The sequence below is a fragment of the Argopecten irradians genome, chromosome 3 (assembly GCF_041381155.1).
Source record: "Argopecten irradians isolate NY chromosome 3, Ai_NY, whole genome shotgun sequence".
Lineage (NCBI taxonomy): Eukaryota > Metazoa > Mollusca > Bivalvia > Pectinida > Pectinidae > Argopecten > Argopecten irradians.
In genome coordinates, this window is record NC_091136.1 from 56,671,032 (window position 1) to 56,694,949 (window position 23,918).

Genomic DNA, 23,918 nt, shown 5'->3' on the forward strand with positions numbered 1-23,918 from the left:
TCCCCATGAAGGAAGGATCCCACATTCTATATACTTACCATCATGGTCACTGTTCTCACCCCATGAAGGAAGGATCCCACATTCTATATACTTACCATCATGGTCACTGCTCTCCCCCATAAAGGAAGGTTTCCACATTCTATATACTTACCATCATGGTCACTGTTCTCCCCCATGAAGGAAGGATCCCACATTCTATATACTTACCATCATGGTCACTGTTCTCCCCCATGAAGGAAGGATCCCACATTCTATACACTTACCATCATGGTCACTGTTCTTTATATACTTACCATCATGGTCACTGTTCTCCCCCATAAAGGAAGGATCCCACATTCTATATACTTACCATCATGGTCACTGTTCTCCCCCATAAAGGAAGGATCCTACATTCTATATATTTACCATCATGGTCACTGTTCTCTATATACTTACCATCATGGTCACTGTTCTCCCCCATAAAGGAAGGATCCCACATTCTATATACTTACCATCATGGTCACTGTTCTCTATATACTTACCATCATGGTCACTGTTCTCCCCCATGAAGGAAGGATCCCACATTCTATATACTTACCATCATGGTCACTGTTCTCCCCCATAAAGGAAGGATCCCACATTCTATATACTTACCATCATGGTCACTGTTCTCCCCCCATGAAAGAAGGATCCCACATTCTATATACTTACCATCATGGTCACTGTTCTTTATATACTTACCATCATGGTCACTGTTCTCCCCCATAAAGGAAGGTTTCCACATTCTATATACTTACCATCATGGTCACTGTTTCTCCCCCATGAAGGAAGGATCCCACATTCTATATACTTACCATCATGGTCACTGTTCTCCCCCATGAAGGAAGGATCCCACATTCTATATACTTACCATCATGGTCACTGTTCTTTATAATACTTACCATCATGGTCACTGTTCTCCCCCATGAAGGAAGGATCCCACATTCTATATACTTACCATCATGGTCACTGTTCTCGCCCCATGAAGGAAGGATCCCACATTCTATATACTTACCATCATGGTCACTGTTCTCTATATACTTACCATCATGGTCACTTTTCTTTATATACTTACCATCATGGTCACTGTTCTCCCCCATGAAGGAAGGATCCCACATTCTATATACTTACCATCATGGTCACTGTTCTCTATATACTTACCATCATGGTCACTGTTCTCCCCCATGAAGGAAGGTTTCCACATTCTATATACTTACCATCATGGTCACTGTTCTCCCCCATGAAGGAAGGTTTCCACATTCTATATACTTACCATCATGGTCACTGTTCTCGGCCCCATGAAGGAAGGTTTCCACATTCTATATACTTACCATCATGGTCACTGTTCTTTATATACTTACCATCATGGTCACTGTTCTCCCCCATGAAGGAAGGATCCCACATTCTATATACTTACCATCATGGTCACTGTTCTCCCCCATGAAGGAAGGATCCCACATTCTATATACTTACCATCATGGTCACTGTTCTTTATATACTTACCATCATGGTCACTGTTTCTCCCCCATAAAGGAAGGTTTCCACATTCTATATACTTACCATCATGGTCACTGTTCTCCCCCATGAAGGAAGGTTTCCACATTCTATATACTTACCATCATGGTCACTGTTCTCCCCCATAAAGGAAGGATCCCACATTCTATATACTTACCATCATGGTCACTGTTCTCTATATACTTACCATCATGGTCACTGTTTCTCCCCCATAAAGGAAGGATCCCACATTCTATATACTTACCATCATGGGTCACTGTTCTCCCCCATAAAGGAAGGATCCCACATTCTATATACTTACCATCATGGTCACTGTTCTCCCCCATGAAGGAAGGATCCCACATTCTATCTATACTTACCATCATGGTCACTGTTCTCCCCCATGAAGGAAGGATCCCACATTCTATATACTTACCATCATGGTCACTGTTCTCCCCCATGAAGGAAGGATCCCACATTCTATATACTTACCATCATGGTCACTGTTCTCCCCCATGAAGGAAGGATCCCACATTCTATATACTTACCATCATGGTCACTGTTCTCCCCCATGAAGGAAGGATCCCACATTTCTATATACTTACCATCATGGTCACTGTTCTCCCCCCATGAAGGAAGGATCCCACATTCTATATACTTACCATCATGGTCACTGTCTCTCCCCATCATGAAGGAAGGATCCCACATTCTATATACTTACCATCATGGTCACTGTTCTCCCCCATGAAGGAAGGTTTCCACATTCTATATACTTACCATCATGGTCACTGTTCTCCCCCATGAAGGAAGGTTTCCACATTCTATATACTTACCATCATGGTCACTGTTCTCTATATACTTACCATGAAGGTCAAGGTTCCCACATTCTATATACTTACCATCATGGTCACTGTTCTCACCCCATGAAGGAAGGATCCCACATTCTATATACTTACCATCATGGTCACTGTTCTCCCCCATGAAGGAAGGATCCCACATTCTATATACTTACCATCATGGTCACTGTTCTCCCCCATGAAGGAAGGATCCCACATTCTTTATATACTTACCATCATGGGTTCTTCCCATCACTCCACATTCTATATACTTACCATCATGGTCACTGTTCTCCCCCATGAAGGAAGGATCCACCCACATTCTTACTTCCATCATGGTCACTTGTTCTCTATATACTTACCATCATGGTCACTGTTCTCCCCCATAAAGGAAGGATCCCACCATTCTATATATCTTACCATCATGGTCACTGTTCTCCCCCATGAAGGAAGGATCCCACATTCTATATACTTACCATCATGGTCACTGTTCTCCCCCCATGAAGGAAGGTATTCCACATTCTATATACTTACCATCATGGTCACTGTACCATCATGGTCACTGATTCTTTATATACTTACCATCATGGTCACTGTTCTGCCCACCATAAAGGAAGGTTTCCACATTCTATATACTTACCATCATGGTCACTGTTCTCTCCCCAATAAAGGAAGGATCCCACATTCTATATACTTACCATCATGGTCACTGTTCTCCCCCATGAAGGAAGGATCCCACATTCTATTATACTTACCATCATGGTCACTGTTCTTTATATACTTACCATCAATGGTCACTGTTAACTCCCCCATGAAGGAAGGATCCCAACATTCTATATACTATTACCATCATGGTCACTGTTCTCCCCATGAAGGAAGGATCCCATTCATTCTATACTTACCATCATGGTCACTGTTCTCCCCATAAAGGAAGGTTTCACATTCTATATTACTTACCATCATGGTCACTGTTCTCCCCATGAAGGAAGGTTCCACATTCTATATACTTTACCATCATTGGTCACTGTTCTTTATATACTTACCCACATGGTCACTGTTCTCTATATACTTACCATCATGGTCACTGTTCTCCCCCATGAAGGAAGGTTTCCACATTCTATATATACTTACCATCATGGTCACTGTTCTCCCCCATTACCAGGATGGTCACTGTTCTATCTATACTTACCATCATGGATCCACTGTTTTCTTATATACTTACCATCAATGGTCACTGTCCCATCTCTCCCCATGAAGGAAGGGATCCCCACATTCTATATACTTACCATCATGGTCACTGTTCTCCCCCATGAAGGAAGGATCCCACATTCTATATACTTACCATCATGGTCACTGTTCTCCCCATAGGAAGGGTTCCACATTTCTATTACTTACCATCATGGTCACTGTTCTCCCCCATGAAGGAAGGATCCCACATTCTATATTACTTACCATCATGGTCACATGTGTTCTTCTATATACTTACCATCATGGTCACTGTTCTCCCCCATGAAGGAAGGATCCCACATTCTATATACTTACCATCATGGGTCACTGTTTCCACATTCTATATACTTACCATCATGGTCACTGTTCTCCCCCATGAAGGAAGGATCCCACATTCTATATACTTACCATCATGGTCACTGTTCTCCCCCATGAAGGAAGGATACCACATTCTATATACTTACCATCATGGTCCACATTCTATATACTTACCCCATCAAGGAAGGTCCACTTGTATCTTACCCATGGTCCATCGAAGGAAGGATCCCACATTCTATATACTTACCATCATGGTCACTGTTCTCCCCCATGAAGGAAGGTTTCCACATTCTATATACTTACCATCATGGTCACTGTTCTCCCCCATGAAGGAAGGTTTCCACATTCTATATACTTACCATCATGGTCACTGTTCTCTATATACTTACCATCATGGTCACTGTTCTCCCCCATGAAGGAAGGATCCCACATTCTATATACTTACCATCATGGTCACTGTTCTCCCCCATGAAGGAAGGATCCCACATTCTATATACTTACCATCATGGTCACTGTTCTCTATATACTTACCATCATGGTCACTGTTCTCTATATACTTACCATCATGGTCACTGTTCTCCCCCATGAAGGAAGGATCCCACATTCTATATACTTACCATCATGGTCACTGTTCTCCCCCATGAAGGAAGGATCCCACATTCTATATACTTACCATCATGGTCACTGTTCTCTATATACTTACCATCATGGTCACTGTTCTCCCCCATGAAGGAAGGATCCCACATTCTATATACTTACCATCATGGTCACTGTTCTCTATATACTTACCATCATGGTCACTGTTCTCCCCCATAAAGGAAGGATCCCACATTCTATATACTTACCATCATGGTCACTGTTTCTTTATATCCACTTCTATATATTACCATCATGGTCACTGTTCTCCCCCATGAAGGAAGGATCCCACATTCTATATACTTACCATCATGGTCACTGTTCTCTATATACTTACCATCATGGTCACTGTTCTTTATATACTTACCATCATGGTCACTGTTCTCCCCCATGAAGGAAGGTTTCCACATTCTATATACTTACCATCATGGTCACTGTTCTCTATATACTTACCATCATGGTCACTGTTCTCCCCCATGAAGGAAGGATCCCACATTCTATATACTTACCAGGTCATGGTCACTGATTCTTTATATACTTACCATCATGGTCACTGTTCTCCCCCATAAGGAAGGATCCCACATTCTATATACTTACCATCATGGTCACTGTTTCTTATATACTTACCATCATGGTCACTGTTCTCCCCCATGAAGGAAGGATCCCACATTCTATATACTTACCATCATGGTCACTGTTCTCCCCCATGAAGGAAGGATCCCACATTCTATATACTTACCATCATGGTCACTGTTCTCTATATACTTACCATCATGGTCACCATTCTATATACTTACCATCATGGTCACTGTTCTCTATATACTTACCATCATGGTCACTGTTCTCCCCCATGAAGGAAGGATCCCACATTCTATATACTTACCATCATGGTCACTGTTCTCCCCCATGAAGGAAGGATCCCACATTCTATATACTTACCATCATGGTCACTGTTCTCCCCCATGAAGGAAGGATCCCACATTCTATATACTTACCATCATGGTCACTGTTCTCCCCCATGAAGGAAGGTTTCCACATTCTATATACTTACCATCATGGTCACTGTTCTCTATATACTTACCATCATGGTCACTGTTCTTCCCCATGAAGGAAGGATCCCACATTCTATATACTTACCTTCATGGTCACTGTTCTTCTATATACTTACCATCATGGTCACTGTTCTCCCCCATGAAGGAAGGATCCCACATTCTATATACTTACCATCATGGTCACTGTTCTCCCCCATGAAGGAAGGATCCCACATTCTATATACTTACCATCATGGTCACTGTTCTCCCCCATGAAGGAAGGTTCCCACATTCTATATACTTACCATCATGGTCACTGTTCTCTATATACTTACCATCATGGTCACTGTTCTCCCCCATGAAGGAAGGATCCCACATTCTATATACTTACCATCATGGTCACTGTTCTCTATATACTTACCATCATGGTCACTGTTCTCCCCCATGAAGGAAGGTTTCCACATTCTATATACTTACCATCATGGTCACTGTTCTCCCCCATGAAGGAAGGTTTCCACATTCTATATACTTACCATCATGGTCACTGTTCTCTATATACTTACCATCATGGTCACTGTTCTCCCCCATGAAGGAAGGTTTCCACATTCTATATACTTACCATCATGGTCACTGTTCTCCCCCATGAAGGAAGGTTTCCACATTCTATATACTTACCATCATGGTCACTGTTCTCTATATACTTACCATCATGGTCACTGTTCTCCCCCATGAAGGAAGGATCCCACATTCTATATACTTACCATCATGGTCACTGTTCTCCCCCATGAAGGAAGGATCCCACATTCTATATACTTACCATCATGGTCACCATCATGGTCACTGTTCTCCCCCATGAAGGAAGGTTTCCACATTCTATATACTTACCATCATGGTCACTGTTCTCCCCCATGAAGGAAGGATCCCACATTCTATATACTTACCATCATGGTCACTGTTCTCTATATACTTACCATCATGGTCACTGTTCTCCCCCATGAAGGAAGGATCCCACATTCTATATACTTACCATCATGGTCACTGTTCTCCCCCATGAAGGAAGGATCCCACATTCTATATACTTACCATCATGGTCACTGTTCTCTATATACTTACCATCATGGTCACTGTTCTCCCCCATGAAGGAAGGATCCCACATTCTATATACTTACCATCATGGTCACTGTTCTCTATATACTTACCATCATGGTCACTGTTCTCCCCCATGAAGGAAGGATCCCACATTCTATATACTTACCATCATGGTCACTGTTCTCTATATACTTACCATCATGGTCACTGTTCTCTATATACTTACCATCATGGTCACTGTTCTCCCCCATGAAGGAAGGATCCCACATTCTATATACTTACCATCATGGTCACTGTTCTCCCCCATGAAGGAAGGTTTCCACATTCTATATACTTACCATCATGGTCACTGTTCTTTATATACTTACCATCATGGTCACTGTTCTCCCCCATGAAGGAAGGATCCCACATTCTATATACTTACCATCATGGTCACTGTTCTCCCCCATGAAGGAAGGATCCCACATTCTATATACTTACCATCATGGTCACTGTTCTCCCCCATGAAGGAAGGATCCCACATTAAATCCTCTTTACATTCTAACGAGTCCAGATCAGCTCTGCTGCCTGTAAACCAAAGCCATTGATATGAGACAACAAACACAACAAGACAGAAATTGATGTAGTTTAAAACTAGAAATTAGTCTGTTAGACATTTAGTGCTTGCCAACTATTACCTCAAACCCTAATTTTCAGTACAATGTGCATCTTTAAGACCCCTGCTCCGAGATATTTTGCACATACAAAAATGTAACAAATAATTAATGAATAAACAAATATATACCCACAAACCTATATGAAATCATCCAACAGGTGTGCGAATCGCTAATTAACCCTTGGGACTATTGCAAGCAGATGGTTTACATCCTTGATGAATTGTAATAAATAATTTCCCTTGCTAAATCAGAACTTTAAATGTGGAATTATTTTGAACTTTGTTGATGGTGTTCTTTGTTACATGTTTAAAAAAAAAAAAAAAGAAAAAATTTCATTGATATTAATACAACAGATTTGTTTTGCTGTTCAAAATAGTTGTCTGCTACAGCTTGAATGCCTTTCTGGGGTACATCAGATCCAAGAGCTCAGGCACCCAGACTGATATTGTATAATGCTTTTTATTTTGTTTCTCTTACACAAGGCTGGATAATTTTATAAATATTTATTTGAACCGCAGCAAATGAGTGATAGTGCAAAGTACACCTAGGATTCCAGACTCCACACCTGACAAGTGACAACGAAAACAAGAGTGCAAGATTACTCTAGCACTAAAAATTGTTGATATTTGTGTTTGCTAAGTTGTAAAAAGGAATAAAGAAAAAATCTACTTACTGTTAAAAGGGGGTATTTCTGCCTGGTACTGAGATCCTATATTTACATGACTGAAAAATAAAACACAGATTACTTAAACAGCATGCTGAATTACCACTTTATTTGGCAGAACATTTCCAAATATTATCTCCTAATGCTATTTTTCCATCCTCATTTGCAGTGTTCATAGAGAAGCTAACAAAATAATAAGAAAGCATACACCATCAAAAAGGATTTCTTTCAAGCCATCTGAAGACAATTTTTTTTATTATTTTTCCTTCACATTTTAGTGTAATGCTTCCATTCTAAAAGGAAAGTTACAATACAGAATTTGAATGTGTAGAGAATACTTACGGTTGTACATCTGTCTCGGGTGCTGGCTCCTCAGGCTCCTGTGGAAGGGGAGCTTCCTCTTCTTCTTCCTCATCCATTTTTAACACTTGATCAAAATTACCTTCACAGTAAATGAAAATATATATATATATACTAAACCAACCGAAGTAGTCAAAATCAAATATAGGATGTTTGGACATTCTGAAATATGTAAAGACTATCCCAGAGAGATTTTAGATTTCATGATCTATCTTGTTGTCAAATAAATCTTTTCTTTACTCCTTTTAATAGTTTGATAACACAAGAATTAATATTTAGTTTGAAAACATGTGAAACGAAGATATGAAGTCAACAATATTTTCCCCCCTAAGTTACAAAACAAACATCCAAAACGAAAATCTAATCTGCGTTTTGAAATACAGTGAACAAATGGTAAACTGACTCACCTATGCTTCCTCTACTGCTGACACTTTGTAGAGACCTGGGTGCGATGGGAGCAGACATGGGTGTAACAGGCTTATACATACTGCAGAACAAACCCGATCCACTGCGAATAGGACTCAGCATGGGAGGAGGTGTGTAGGGTGGAGGGGTATTACCTCTCCCCTCTATATGAGGGTTGATGCGAGGAGACCTAAGCCTGCTCTGAAAACCACAGTTATTCATATGAGGAGGTATAAACAGTGGAGCAGGTCGATGCTTCCTTTTCAATTTAATGGGACTAGATAAAGTATTTGGATTTCTAAACAGTCCTGCACCATCGGATTTTGAAAACGGACTACCCCAGTATTCTTCTGATTTTGATTTCATTCTCCACAGGGAGTCCTCTGTACGGCTTCGTGGCCTCATGAAAGTGTGGTCCTCACTACTGGCTCGCATCAGGTTATAGTCGTCACCAGACTTACTCCGCATGCGAGGCCGTACATGACTGTCTGTTTTCACATGAGTGCCACTGGACGGGTTATGTTTGACATACGTGATTGGTGTGGATGACTTATTATGCTGATTACCTGAAGAAAAAGATTTTTTCAAAAGGTCTACTTCACTACCTACTGAAAGTCTTCGTTTAAGCTCCTGGTGTCGATTTTGAATTGATTTGGTGTCTGATTTTGTATTTAAACTATTTTCTATGCTAAAACTATGTTGCACTGCATCCCCATGAAGGCTTAAAATTCCTTCAAAATGTCCTCCTGGGTTGTGATGATCCTCCATGCTGCCTGGCAAATCTCCTCCTGGGTTATTACCACTAAATGAGTCTATGGTTGGGAATGAAAACGGGTTGTCAGCTGCCTTTGATTCTGAATGCAACGATCCCATAATCTCTTGATTTAGTCGTTCTGTAGCACTATCTAGATCAATGGTGGCACCCTCTTCAATATTGTTCAGATTCCCAGAGGCATTTGACATTACAAATCTGTTGTCCAGTGTGGGTGTCAGACTGTTCTCCTCCTTAAGAGTGGAGGGCAAAGTTGGCATGTTGCCTGTCAGGGGAGATAGACCTGCTATGCCCCCCACCAAACCTGATGTGGTTGTTGCTTGGCTACAGAACACAGAACCCACAGGATCTGGTATGCCATTTATGCCATTGAGTAACTGAGCAACAGATAGTTCTGGATTGTCTGCGCTGGTCGTGACAAGTGTAACCTGACCAGCAGAGAGATGGCTTGGTGACACAAAAGATGTCTGTGAGTTAGACATCACCTCCTGCTGCGGATTGGGAGTCTGAAGGGTGAATTGTGGGATTTGAGCAATAGCGGATTGAAGATTTGACTGGATGGACATGGAGTTGAGACTAATTGGGGGTGGAGAATTTAGCTGCTGCAAGACATGTTGAGGAACTGATTGTTGCTGCGGTTGTTGTGTCGGCTGTTGTTGTTGAGTAGTCATACTAAGCTGCTCTGCAAGCTGTCCAATGTCCATTTGCTGGATTATGTCACGAGGACTGTGTTGTTGTTGCTGCTGTTGCTGCTGACGGGCAAGCTGCTGCAGGTGTAACTGTGCAGACATTCGGGATGGAATGTCCTGGATCTGCTGTGGTGGGGACTGGAACTGATAGTCTAGAGACTCCACTGACACCTGTCTTTGTAGAAGGGGAGACTGTGGCACCTGTAAGGAATAGAAACAAGCTTACAGTAAGTGTTGCAAGCAACACACATCCCCTGATGTCAATTACAGTTTCTAATCAATGGCAGGTACATATGCTTAGTTATGCTATCATTGTATGAAGTTTTAATAAATTCTGTTGATGTGTTCTATGTGTTCTAAAGTTATTTAACCCAGAATTCAATCCCAAGCAGTATTCTCACATGCAACCATTGTGATCAAAATCCATCAATTTGTTCTCAAGTTATCATCTGTAAACTAAATCTCTAGCAATCTAAATTCTGACCTATTTCGCGATCATTTGAGAGATTCTCCAATTGGTTCTTGTGGCCTTGGTAATGAAAAAGCCGAACACTATCTTTTCATATGTCCTTTATTTAATGAACAAAGATCATCACTCAGAACCAAAATACATAACTCTAATATCCCCCACTCGCATTTTAACGCAAAAAACTCTACTGCATGGCTGTGACAATTGTGATGAAGAAAAAAATACATATTTATTGCAATGCATATCAGAATATATATCTGAAACTAAAAGATTTTTTTAGATTTTTCTACTATGATAGGTTGGGGAGATACACTAATAATAATATTCATTCATAATGTAATGTTAAATGTTCAAATATTTTGTTGATAATTGTACTATACCGGATTTGTTTGGAGATGGCTAATATAGGCTTTGCCTGTTGCCAAATCCATTTGCATATTATTTGCAATAAAATTTGTTGAAATGAAACTAAATCTGGACAGACAGACAGACAGACAGACAGACAGACAGACAGACAGACAGACAGACAGACAGACAGACAGACAGGAACAAACACTACAAGGGACCAATAAAAAAGTCATAAGAAAAGTAGAAATGTTTGCAAGACTAATAGAATCTTATTTGGGTCTGTCAAGTGAACAGGGATATCTCAACCCAAGTAAAGACAGGTCAAACTGAGGCTTGCTGGCTGAAATCGTTCATGAGGGTTGAGAAATCCTTGTTAATTTGTCAGACCTATGTTTGATTATTTTTCTCTGATACTTAGACCAAAAATGATAAAATTTCAGTTGCTTTCCAGTTTTTTTATCGCACCATTATCACAGGGTTGTTGATATATGTCAAAATTTATGACATCATTGTCAATACATGCCACAGCTATGCCTCATGTATTGATGACGTCACTTAATAGTCTAGTGCATGTGAGCTGTCTTACACCCTGTAGCAACCACAGGATATCCCTTTGAAGTTGTTTTGGCAGACAAATTAAAACAGAAAACAAGCAACCAAAAAGATGACTGATAAAGAATGTAACCAAAATATTAACTGATAACAAATGTCATGAATGTTTAAACTTAAACTAGAAAGGAAACCATATGTGACAACAAGAAATTCACACCTTGCTTAATGAGTGCTCCACAGAATAACTGTCAAAAATGGTTGTGTACTAGTGATACAGTACCTACAAAGTACCGATGTACAAGAGACTTACCTGAGGAGATTGTGGTACAGAACTAGACTGGTTGTGTTGTTGATGTTGTTGTAAAATGTCCTGGAACTGTTGTTGTTGTTGTTGAAGTTGATTCTGTTGTTGCTGTTTTAGATGTTGGTCTTCCAGCTGTTGTTTAAGCTTGGTCTGTTGTATTTTTTGCTCCAGATGGTGAGTTAACTGTTGTTTCTCTCTTTGCAATTGTTGAATCTGTTTCTGTAACACTAACTGTTGTTTCTGGAGAAAAAACCACAATCTCAATAAGATCATGTTTAGATGACTTTGTCACAAAATAGATTCAGACACTAATTCTCAAAATACATGAAGTACTTCATCTAGTACGTCAGTTAGTGGGTTTTATTAGTTTAACGTTCTATTTACAGCCAGGGTCATGTAAGGATGAGCCAGACATGTTGGTGGAGGAAAGCCGAAAAACCACCTACCGTAAAAACTTGTGTAATTTGCACACTTTTTCAGTGCAAAAATAAAATTGAAGTTTGGGGTGCGCAAATTACATTGATAGAGGAGATTAAAAAATTTTACGGGGAAAAAATCTGTCCATTCTGAGTGGCTGAAGATATATAAATGTTGAGGTACTGCTCTGTGAAAGGTAGCTATTTTATATGATAAAAGGTATTAAAGATTGTAAAAACAATGCCTCACCTATTATAGAGGATTATAAAAGGCTAATTAAGGTCTTAAGTTATGATCACAATGTCTTGTTTCCATTTACCATGAGAATTCAATGGTGACTGACTGAGAGCATGGCTTCTACTGACAGCAAGAGATGTATACCCTGTACACCTCGTAATATAATGGGACAGCCATAATCATTGACTTTGGCCGGGTCAATCTAGTTTACGTGTATTGTTTTAGGGAGAGGCTGTAGAGAAAGTCTGTAGAGAGTGTGTGATACCAAAATGCATTATGCATAACCAGGGACCTAGGAGAACCTGCACATGAAATTTGAGACAGATCCCTTCAGTACTTAATAAGAAATAGTGGTAACAAGCTTCAACTATCAAAATCCAAGATGGCGTCCTGTCGGCCATCTTGCTCACCGATCAGTCCGAAAATGCAATATGCACAACTAGACCCATAGGGGAACCTGCACATGCAATTTGATACAGATCCCTTGAGGACTTTCTGAAAAAGAGCGGTAACAAACTTCAATTGTTAAAATCCAAGATGGCGGCCTGTCGGCCATCTTGTTCACCGATCAGTCCCAAAATGCAATATGCACAACTAAGGCCCTAGGGGAACCTGTACATGAAATTTGAGAAGAATTCTTTCGGTACTTTCTGAGAAATAGCGGTAACAAACTTTAGACTATCAAAATCCAAGATGGCGGACTGTCGGCCATCTTGTTAACCGATTGGTCTCAAAATGCAATATGCACAACTAGGCCCCTAGGGGAACTTACATGTGAAATTTGAGAAAGATCCCTTCACTACATTCTGAGAAATAGCGGTAACAAACTTTATCAAAATCCAAGATGGCTGCCTGGCGGCCATTTTGTTGACCAATTGGTCCCAAAATACAATATGCACAACTAGGGCCCTAGGGCAACCTCCATATAAAATTTGAGAAACATCCCTTCAGTACTTTCTGAGAAATAGCGGTAACAAGAATTGTTAACGGACGGAAGGACGGACGACGGACCACAGACAAAAAGCGATTTGGATAGCCCACCATCTGTTGATGGTGGGCTAACAAACACAATGCGGTTTTAATGTGTTATTTCCTCTTTATACAACATTTCTTTGTGCAAGTTGTCAAGCATTTCAGGGGAATATTTTGCATCGAAATTGTCACCTTCATACATCGATTTTGGGACTCCCTGGACATCGTTTTCCCCCAACTTTTTGATGCGCAAGATATACTGATAGATTTTTTCAGCATTTTCAGCCCTAAAAAGTACCTGCGCAAATACACTGGTGCGCAAATTATAAGTTTTTTACTGAACCAATGCCCCACATGGGATTCGAACTAGCAACCCAGGGGTGGAGGACTTGTGGTAATATGTCGAGACATCTTAACCACTCGGCCACCGCAGCCCTAAGACACATCTAGTACTAGAACCTTACCTTAGTTTAAGTATTCTGATGGGTGCCAAAAAAGAGTATCTGAACCAAATTCCCCTACAATATGAACCGATTTTCACAAATTTTCAAAATCTGATAAATTTTGAAAGTTAATGTGATATCTGCTGTAAACAGTTTTAGTTGTAGCAGTTCAGGTATTATCTGCTAATAGTGTAAATTGAGTTTTTTTTTAGGTAAAACCCCTGTTTACGAGGTCACCATACCTACCTGCATGAGTCAAACATTAGGCAATTCCTCCGGTTTACTAACACTATACGCCCGAAAACAAATCAAATGCATCCGACCGGAAACACATCCGGTACTCGCGCATACGCACAAGTATTCTTTCCAAGCCACATGCTTAGAAACTGGCTCAGAGGGGAAGGAGGGTGGGTTCAAACAGGGGTTTTACCTAGAAAAAAACTCAGTTTACTTCAGTCCCCATACCTACCTGCATGAGTCAAACATTAGGCAAAAACAGAGCCCAACAAAGATGGTGGGTAGAGCCAGACTCACTAGCACACCCAGCAAACAAGAAAAAATATAATTACCAGTTATGAATGAGCGGATCTTCTGCTCTCCACCGACTTCAAGGTCGCAGCCCTGGCAAAACATCCTTCCCCCTTCCAAACATCCTACATGTAGAACGACGTAAAGGTTGTCTCCTGTGCCCAGTGTGCTGCCCTCAAAATCTCAGAAATGGGGACTTTAGCAAAGATTGCTCAAGAGGTGGCTAATCGACGAGTATCGTGTGCTCTAGCCAGCTGTATGTGCTTCTCCTCTGCAGACTCGTATCAAAATTTCACAACTGAAACGATCCAACGAGCAATAGAATCCTTTGATGCCTCCCTGTGGTTACCACATTGGTATGTAAGGAAAAGACGTGTCTTCTCGCCTCTAATAGACTTTAACCTATTGACATAAAGTCTCAATGCTCGATATGGACACAACTTCAGATCTGCCTCCTCTGTCGCATAAGCTGTAAACTTTGGAAGGAAAAATGCCTCCCATGGTTTCCCAAGACGTTGATTCTAAGCGAAAAACTGTAGGTTAGGCAGCAAACGAACACCTCCTTGTTCCCAGCAGATATGATCTCTTTCCACTGATAATTCATGTAACACACTAGATCTAGCTGCAGAAGCCACTGCCAACAGAAAACTGTTTTCAAAGTAAGCCATTTCAATGTGGCTTCTTCAAGAGGTTCAAATGGTGGTTCTGTAAGTTTCAGCAAAACAAGTGGCAAACTCAAGTTTGGAACCAATGATCGAACCTCTGGTCTGCTATTAAAAAGACCCTTCACAAGTCGAGATAAATCTCTATTAGTCCCAATAGCTTCACCCTGCGTGTGAATAACTTCAATCGCTGACCTATAACCAGCTAATGTAGAAACCTTATAACCTTTCGTCTGATGAAGGTGTAACAGAAAATCTGCTATATCACTTATAGTTGCTGTACGTGGATCAATCTGCCGTTCCTCACACCAGCTGTTGTAGCATCTGATTCTGGCATTATAGACTGCCTGTGTAGAAGGTCGTTGAGATGCGGAGATTGCTTGAACAACCTCCTGTGAAAATCCGTTTGTAGCGTAAGCCTGCTGGACACTTTCAATACAGTCAGTCGAAACATTCCTGGATCTGGATGTATGAGTCTGCCCCTTTGTTGTGTCAGTAACAACTCGTGAAGAAGTAACTCCCTTGGGTAATCCACTAAAAATTCGAGAAGCTGTGGATACAATGATTGGCGTGGCCATCTCAGAGCTACTAGAAGGACCACACAATCCTCTTGTGTTACTTTCTGCAGAACCTGAGTAATCAAAACTATTGGGGGGTGGGGGAATGCGTAAGCAAATATTCCTCCCCATGGAACCGACAGTGCATCCACCGCCCATGCTGCCTCCTCTGGAAACGGGCAACAGAAAACTGGTCGCTTCTTGTTCTCCTTTGTCGCAAAGAGATCGATCTGAGGTTGTCCCAAAACATGAAACATGAGATTGCACATGCTAGAAGGATGGTTTTCATTTCTAACCAATTGATGTTATGTTTGGCTTCCAAACTGTTCCATAGACCAAACCTCACTCCTTCCTCTAGATGGGCTCCCCAGCCCTGGTTCGACGCATCCGTGACTAGTGTGGTCTCCATCAGTGTGGTCTGTAGGCTCATGCGCTTCAGAAGATTTACCCGAGACTTCCACCATCTCGAAGCTTCCCGCAATGGCTCCCTCACTGGAATCAAAGTCCGAACCAATGAGAGGAGGGTCTCCACAGGGCTAACAAGTATAGCTGAAATGGACGCATGCGGAGGCGTCCCATAGGAACCAGAAGTATACATGCTGCCATCTGGCCTAGCAAGCGCAGCACTACCTGTGCTGATACTAACCTTGCCTGCTCTATCTGTCTGACCAGAGTCTAAATAGTCTCCACTTTTTTTATAGTTGGTCTGACCACCCCTTCCTTCAAGCAAATGTCTGCTCCTAGATGAGTTATTGTCTGGGTGGGATATAAAACTGACTTCTCCTGATTGATCAGAAGTCCTAGCCTTTTGGCCAATGTCACCGTAGCCTGCAGTGATCTTTTCACTACCTCTGGACTTCGTCCCTTCACCAACCAGTCGTCTAGATATTGAAACAAATAATGCTGATCCTGGCGAAGCCATGCCGCAATAACTCCCATCAACTTGGTGAATACCCGTGGAGCTGAGCTGAGGCTGGACGGCATTGCAACAAACTGTAATAAACGTGTTTATTACTACCTGTCATGTTTCTTTCTTGAAATGAACTTTCTCCAAAAACTGATTTAGGATGCGCAGGTTTAAAATAGGCCGAAACGTTTGGCTTTTGAACCACAAAAATGTACTGTAAAGCCCGGAACCGACCTCGTCCTCGGGAACATATTCTATAGCACCTTTTTCTAAAAGGCTTTCTACTTCCTGTAGAATCACTTGTTGTAGGGCTGCCTTGCCTTGTACCCTTGTCTGCCTGATCCCTTTATCTGAAGGAATCTTGATGAATTGGAGTTTTAATCCTACCTGGATAGTCCTCATCACCCACTCGTTGTCCGTAATCTGCACCCACTCTCGACAAAACTGCTGGATTCTGGCGCCTACTGGCTGGTACAGAATCCTGGAAGCTATGGACGAGACAGAAAGGGGTGTGGACCCTTGCCCTTTCCCGGCCTCCGAAAGGATCCTCTGCCCTTTCCCTGGAAAGGGTTCCTGCTCAGTGTCTTTGGGTCTCTCCTACCATTGCCTATTGAATCCCTGCTGATGCTGTGAACGGGTACTCTGACTCGACTGGCGCTGTCTATGCTCCGACTGTTTACTAACTTTTGTAGGTGGTGCTCCACTCCTAGACTTTTGATCCTCTCTTTGAAGCTTGCCATACTTCAGAGCACTCTGTGTCTCCTTAGCGTCGCGTATGTTCTCTGCGGCCGAGTGCAACACATCAAAATACTTCCCAGCAAATAACTCTGCGTTTGTGGTACGAAGAGACAAAAGACGGCTTTCAGTCGCCTTGTTGACAAAATTTACCTCATTCAGATAAAGTTTACGGCGACCCAGAGTCAAATTCACCATAATGCGAGATGTAACATCAGCCATAGACATAAAGACACTGGCTAGTGCCTGACGGCCAGCTTGCTGTACTGCGACATTACCTGAAGACTTGTCAATGTATGATACAATCATGGTGGCGTATGAAATGGCCCACAGCAGTACTCTGGCTCCAGAATCATTATGAGTTAAGTCTTTATTTACTTCCCTCAAGAGCTTGGACTTGAGGCACATCTGACCCTAGTGACTGGAGGAACCAACCAATCCTTCTTTAATATTAGAATCCAAGCGAGGGGTCTTCCCAAACCTTTCAAAATCTGTATCTGTAATCAGAAAAGCTTTGTCATCACAGTTTCTGAATGCACTGACCTTACCATACTTAGTACCCTGACGATCAATGTCCTGCACAATGTCACTAATTTTCCCCTCTAATGGTAACTTTGTGACCTTCTGTTTTTCTGATCCTCCACTCAAGTGTGAGGGTAAATAGGATGTACCCTTGGGAGTGTCCCCCTCCCTATCCTGAGTTGGGATGTTCAGCTCACAACAAACATTTTGTATTTGCTGATCCCACTTAATTGGATCCAAATTCCCTGGAGCTCCCTGAAACACCTGACCTATATTAATAGAGGAGGCTCCACCTAAAGACACGTGAGATATGCTATCATTGTCTCTTACAGGTCTGTCCTGGACAGACTCTATGTCATTAAATCCAGACCCTGTCGCCATGGACACAGATTCCATATCATCGTCCTCACTGTCCTGACGCTAACATACAAATCTATCAAATCGACCTTCTCTGCTCCGTGACTTATGACTATTATCTACTGAAAACTGATCGTTCTCATTCTCAGACTGCCGAACAGGTGGGGAAGGTCTATGATCTTTAAAAAAGTTTGACATTTGAGCAGAAATGTATCGGTCAATTGCCCCACGTGTTGCCTCATCCAGGGAGAGACACTTACTGTTGATAACGGCGATTCCCGCTCTTTAAGACTGGTACTGGGGGGCCTCACATCCTCCGAAGTCTCATTAGTAGGCTCTAGACCCTTGTTTGGGGGGCTCATCCCACCCTGGGTCCTCGTTATTCCTTTGGGAGGCCGGCCACCACCGGACCCATTTTTCGCTTGTCCATCGGAAGAATTGCCTAATATTTGACTCATGCAGGTAGGTATGGGGACTGAAGTAAACGTGGTGTTGTATCAAATGTATCTACCTTTTACCTATAACTATGACACATTTTTTTTTGTAACTATATTACCTGTACATGTGGCACTTGCTGTAATTGCTCCTGTTGTTGGTGGTTTTGTTGTTCAAGGTGTTGCTGCAACTGCTGTTGTTCCAGCTGTATCTGCTGTATCTGTTGTTGAAGTTGCTGCTGCAACTGCTGTTCCTGCTGTTGTAACTGTTGAAGTTGTATCTGTTGTTCCTATAATAATAATAAAAAAAACCCAATATGTTGAAACAAACAACCAATTTTTATATTATACCAATACACTTTGTATATCTAAATAATGTGACATCCTGGGCGCGGTTGTTCAAAAGGTGATTAGCATAATCACTTGATTAGTTAAAGGTGGGGATGCAAAGTCCACCCACGCGCCGATTTTTTTTCAAATTTTGCAGTGTTAAAAGTCTAGGTACATAACTACTTTTTATGTGCTTTTTATTTATTTTGTATGTTTCAAAAAGGCATAAAGGGCCTGAAATGATGTTTTCTAAAATTACTTTGGGTATGTGGCAATGGGACCCCTTGTGTCCATCTTTTGAACATGTTTTTTGTTTTTTAATTATTTTTGATGATAAAAGATACTTCATTCTTTATTTAATATCCATTTATAATGATATTTACGAATTATTTTTACGACAAATTGATTTTGAAGCAAAAAAAAAATCATTTTTTTTGTCAGGATAAAAATTGAGGATATTGGGTTTGCTTGAAATTTTTGGCATGTTATCTATTTTGTCCACACTTTTAAACCATTTTAAAAACATGTTATAGGTATAATCTTATAACAGATACTTTTTCAAAAAAATTGAAATCCGGGAAAATAGCATTTCATTGGCTGAAATGTAGCGAGGGAAATTTTCTAAAAAATCAATATTTGCCCTAAGTGACCATAAATTTCAAATTGATCATAGACACCATAATAAAACAACAGTTAGTGATAGATTTTTTTGTTAACTAACATATGTACTCTAAAATTATTGCATTTCTATCTTCCCTAACAGTACAAAAAAGCCTAACAACTAGATATGCTCTAAATAGGTTCTCTTTTCATATCAGAAGTAAAATAATTATTGGAAAGAAGTGTATTTTCTTCAGCAACTTAAACGCAAAAGGTACAAATAAGTTTGTCCATCTCTCTTATGTAGATAAAAACTATTTTAAATTGAATTAAAATGATTTAAGAGGGAAACAGAGTTATATTTGATTTTCAAATAAAATGGTTATAATTTAAAAATAATACCAGCACCACAAAGGCTGCAATCTTGATTTTTAGGCAATCAGACGGCTTTTATTTCGAAACAATGGCAACAATGAATTTAAAACTGTTACTATCTCATTCGGCATACCCCATAACCCATATGTACCAATTTTCACTTAAATCTGACTATCTAAATTTCAACCAATCAGAGGCCTCCATTTCGTTTCCATGGCAACCAATCTTTTTGAAAGTGATACCATGTTATTCAGCATACCTTTATACCTATATATCGTCTGGTATATCACCTGGCTAATCTTGTAGTTTGTATTGGTACATTAACTGTGTTCATTATACACAAATTGCAATACAAAGCCGTTACTAGAGTATGAACATTTTGTAGTCTAATTAAGACCTTACTTATATTATTAGGTTTAAGCTTAATGGTCGGCATAGTAACTGTGCTACCCATAATTTATTTTAATACTTAATATGATGTCTTGTGTCCTGCTCTGTTCACCGAGTATGTAAATAGACAACAGACCTATCTGGTTTGATATCACATTTACTATTGTATATGTCAGGTGTAGACTTGTGTTATTACATTCTGCCTACATGATATCCGTGCTAGTCTAGTTAACATCTCATATTGTATATATGATAACTTGTTACATACTCATTAACTGACAGTCACGGAATCTTGCTAGTTGGGAAACCTTACTTTTAACTTCGTTGAATTCAGATCATTTGTCATCTATAATACATAGTTATACGTGAAACCGATCTACTATACTCTATGGTATACAGACCGGCATGGTATCCGTGCTAGTCTTAGTCAAATGGTCACACCTATAGTCCTGATATTACATGACTTAGGACTGTTTTCACGATACTTACATTTGACCGGCATGGAACACGTTGCTAGTCGATTTATGTTTTTCCGGTCTCGGATGTGATATTACCGAATCTGTGCAGTGGTATATAAACTTCATCATTACTTCATCACATGGTCCACCAAGGCTATCCGTGCCATCTTACCTGTTAAAATTACTTACTTTTTTGTCTGGAACAATTAATTCATCCAGTTTGTGTTGTATGTCTATAGATGTTCGTTTATTCTTGACCGAGCATGGAACTCGTTGCTAGTTGAACCCAGTGAACAACATATACAACATACTGTTAATCTCTATAACCTAAACAATCGGACCAATATAAGGAAGAGACCTGCCCTTTCTCCTGGAGAGAGATGAGTGTGCATGGTTGCGTTGGAGAAAACTTTTTAATACCAGATGATTATAGTCCGGTTGTGGTTGCAAAACTTGATAACTTATGTCCTATATGCGGCTATACGTTAAAAGAATGCGTTGTGAACTTAGTCGGGGCGGCATGGAAGAAAATGCCAGGATTTAGGATGCGTCATGCTTGGCATGCACCAACACAATACCAACTCTGTACAACTCAGCTAGGAACTTCTGTCTGAAGTCCATGGATACAATATCTAAGGAACGCTTGTTCACAATTATTTAGAGAGAACCTAAACCGCTTTGATCCAATTCTACCAAAGTACACACAACCTCTAAAATTGGAGCATGACGACAATATATCACAGCTTTCTAAGGCATATAGATTCACCGGTACGGCCTAAACTGCTGTTAATGGAATTATCATCAGATATTGAAATTGTCACATTGATGGCAGAGTTGAACGAAGTTTTTGTTTACATAGGATTGGAGTTGAGATGGATCTACAAATATATTCATACTCTCATCAATCAATGAGGAAAACCAGAGGGAGATGGTCAACAGAGTTAATAATGAAGATGATGATGGTCATTCCGTCTTATGACTTCGAAATTTAGGTTATTGCTGGTTTAGAGTTATAATTACACCACTTTCGTCCTCGGTTAAATTATGTGATTGAATCTAAATAACAGACCATTGAAAATATATCTCTAGGGTAAACATGCAACAAGAGGAAAAAGATTCTAGTAATACGTTTTGAACATCTCTAATGAATCTGGCCTCCTTCACACCTTATATAAAGCTGATATTAAACGAGACCATTAATAGGCAACAACGAGAGGAATTCAAAGAAAAAAAGACTAATGAAGACTCTCACTTCAAATCACTTGTCAAAACAATACACAAAGGTGCCTTCATCACACCCACTTTTAGAATTGGACAGAATGAAAAGCACAACAGACTTGTACCTCAACAAGGCACAGTCTACCGATTTTCAGTCCTATCGGGATAAATCACCATCTTCAGGATAACATATCTATATTCCGAGTCTCACTATTATAATCTTGACACCTGTCATGACATCGACCCTGATCAGACTATCCTTGGGTATGCTCCATCATGCAATTGTTCGCTCATCACAGGCAATCATAGCAGTGCAGAATAGGTGATTTTTTTACCACTGTACATAGTGATTCTTTTTAACGACACTTCTCACTAATTTTTATTCAAATGTAGACATGTTATTCTACTAGCAAGGATGGATGAACTTCAGGAACTTGTAGAAAAAAATCATTACCAAGTATAATCCTACTCACTGAAATCCACCAAATAAAAATAAGATATTACCTCTGGACAACACGTTTTTATAAATTCCTGGATTTAGATGCCTTTCAACCAAACAACAGTGAAGGACGTGGTGTAGCCCATTTATATCTCGGAACAAATTGACTGTTCCAGCAAGTAAAATTTACAACAACCTTTGAAGAGTACCTAGCTGTTGAACTCAAGTTGGAGTAAATGTGACAAGCTACTTATTGTGAATATATCTACCCGTAGCCCCAACAGCACAGCTGAGAATTTCAGCTACCTAACAAACTTAATGAGAGAAATGTCAACTAGAAACGCAAAACACACTTCTGATCACTGGAGATTTCAACTTTCCTGAAAATAAATTGGACTGACTGGACAACATGTACGTCAGAAAACCATATATTTCATAATACTCGTTTCTTGGAGTGTGTTCGAGACACTTTTTTATACCAACATATCCATAAGCACTACCAGATATAGGGAAGGTCAAAATCCATCTATACTGGATCTAGTGTTTTAGCAACGATGAACAGATTGTCAACGATGTTAACTATCTTCCAAGTATCGGAAGGAGTGACCATATTTTATTGTCTTTTAAACTGAGTGTATCACATAGTGATAATCATACTAAACAGGAGAGGAGGAATTATCACAAAGGGCATTACGACGCTATACGCGAAGAACTAACCTCAGTCAACTGGCTAAACATCATTCAAGTTGAGGACATGTCAACGACCCAAGCATGGAATGTTCTTGTTGAAACCATAACTAAACTAATTGAAGATAAAATACCACGTGAACAAGACATCCCCAGTTAGGAAGCGTTGGAAGCCCCCATCTTGACAACAACGAAGCCAAGCAGTCACATCCGACAAAAAAGGCGGAAGTGGGTCCGATACCTTCATTGTAAAACAGAAAGTAACTTTAAAGTGTAGCAGATGAGCCAGGAACACTGCAACACGACAGATCCGACGTTCACACTGATATCATTATTGAAAAGAAACTAGTGCAAGACATCAAAGATAACAGCAAGCTCTTTTGGAAATATGTCGGCAGCGAAAAAACACGAACAGGAATGTCTATAACCAACGTGTGGTAAAAGCGGATGGTACACCATACACACCACTAACCACTATGAAACCGCCAATGAGCTGAATAACTACTTTGGATCAGTCTTTAACCCACCAGAAAGTGAAGATCCACCACACTTCCATATGAAAGGACCATATCAACACAGAACTTCATGATATCGAATTCGACAGGAGTTTTATGAAAAAACTATAAAGAAATTTAAACCCTAATAAATCTCCAGGGCCACCCTGACGTACCTTTCATCCTAAACTTCTTGTTGAAACCTTTCAATGAAATATCACAACCCCTTGGAAATCATATTCAGGAAATTCTTCTTGCAAAAAAACAGACAGGAAAATTCCAGTCAGA

At 40.3% G+C, this 23,918-nt stretch overlaps 1 protein-coding gene across 2 annotated transcripts in view; it reads right to left on the bottom strand.

Annotated features, from left to right (window-relative positions):
• LOC138319173 (transcriptional-regulating factor 1-like) overlaps positions 1-23,918 on the bottom strand; it is a 61,315-nt gene that overhangs the window by 14,799 nt on the left and 22,598 nt on the right. For both annotated transcript variants that reach the window (XM_069262120.1, XM_069262119.1), the window contains 6 exons: positions 18,762-18,929; positions 11,875-12,108; positions 8,737-10,396; positions 8,312-8,411; positions 7,979-8,028; positions 7,130-7,216 (listed from right to left, as the gene is read on the bottom strand). In XM_069262120.1, the coding sequence (XP_069118221.1) occupies positions 7,130-7,216; positions 7,979-8,028; positions 8,312-8,411; positions 8,737-10,396; positions 11,875-12,108; positions 18,762-18,929 (2,299 nt within the window). The remainder of the gene's footprint in view (positions 1-7,129; positions 7,217-7,978; positions 8,029-8,311; positions 8,412-8,736; positions 10,397-11,874; positions 12,109-18,761; positions 18,930-23,918) is intronic.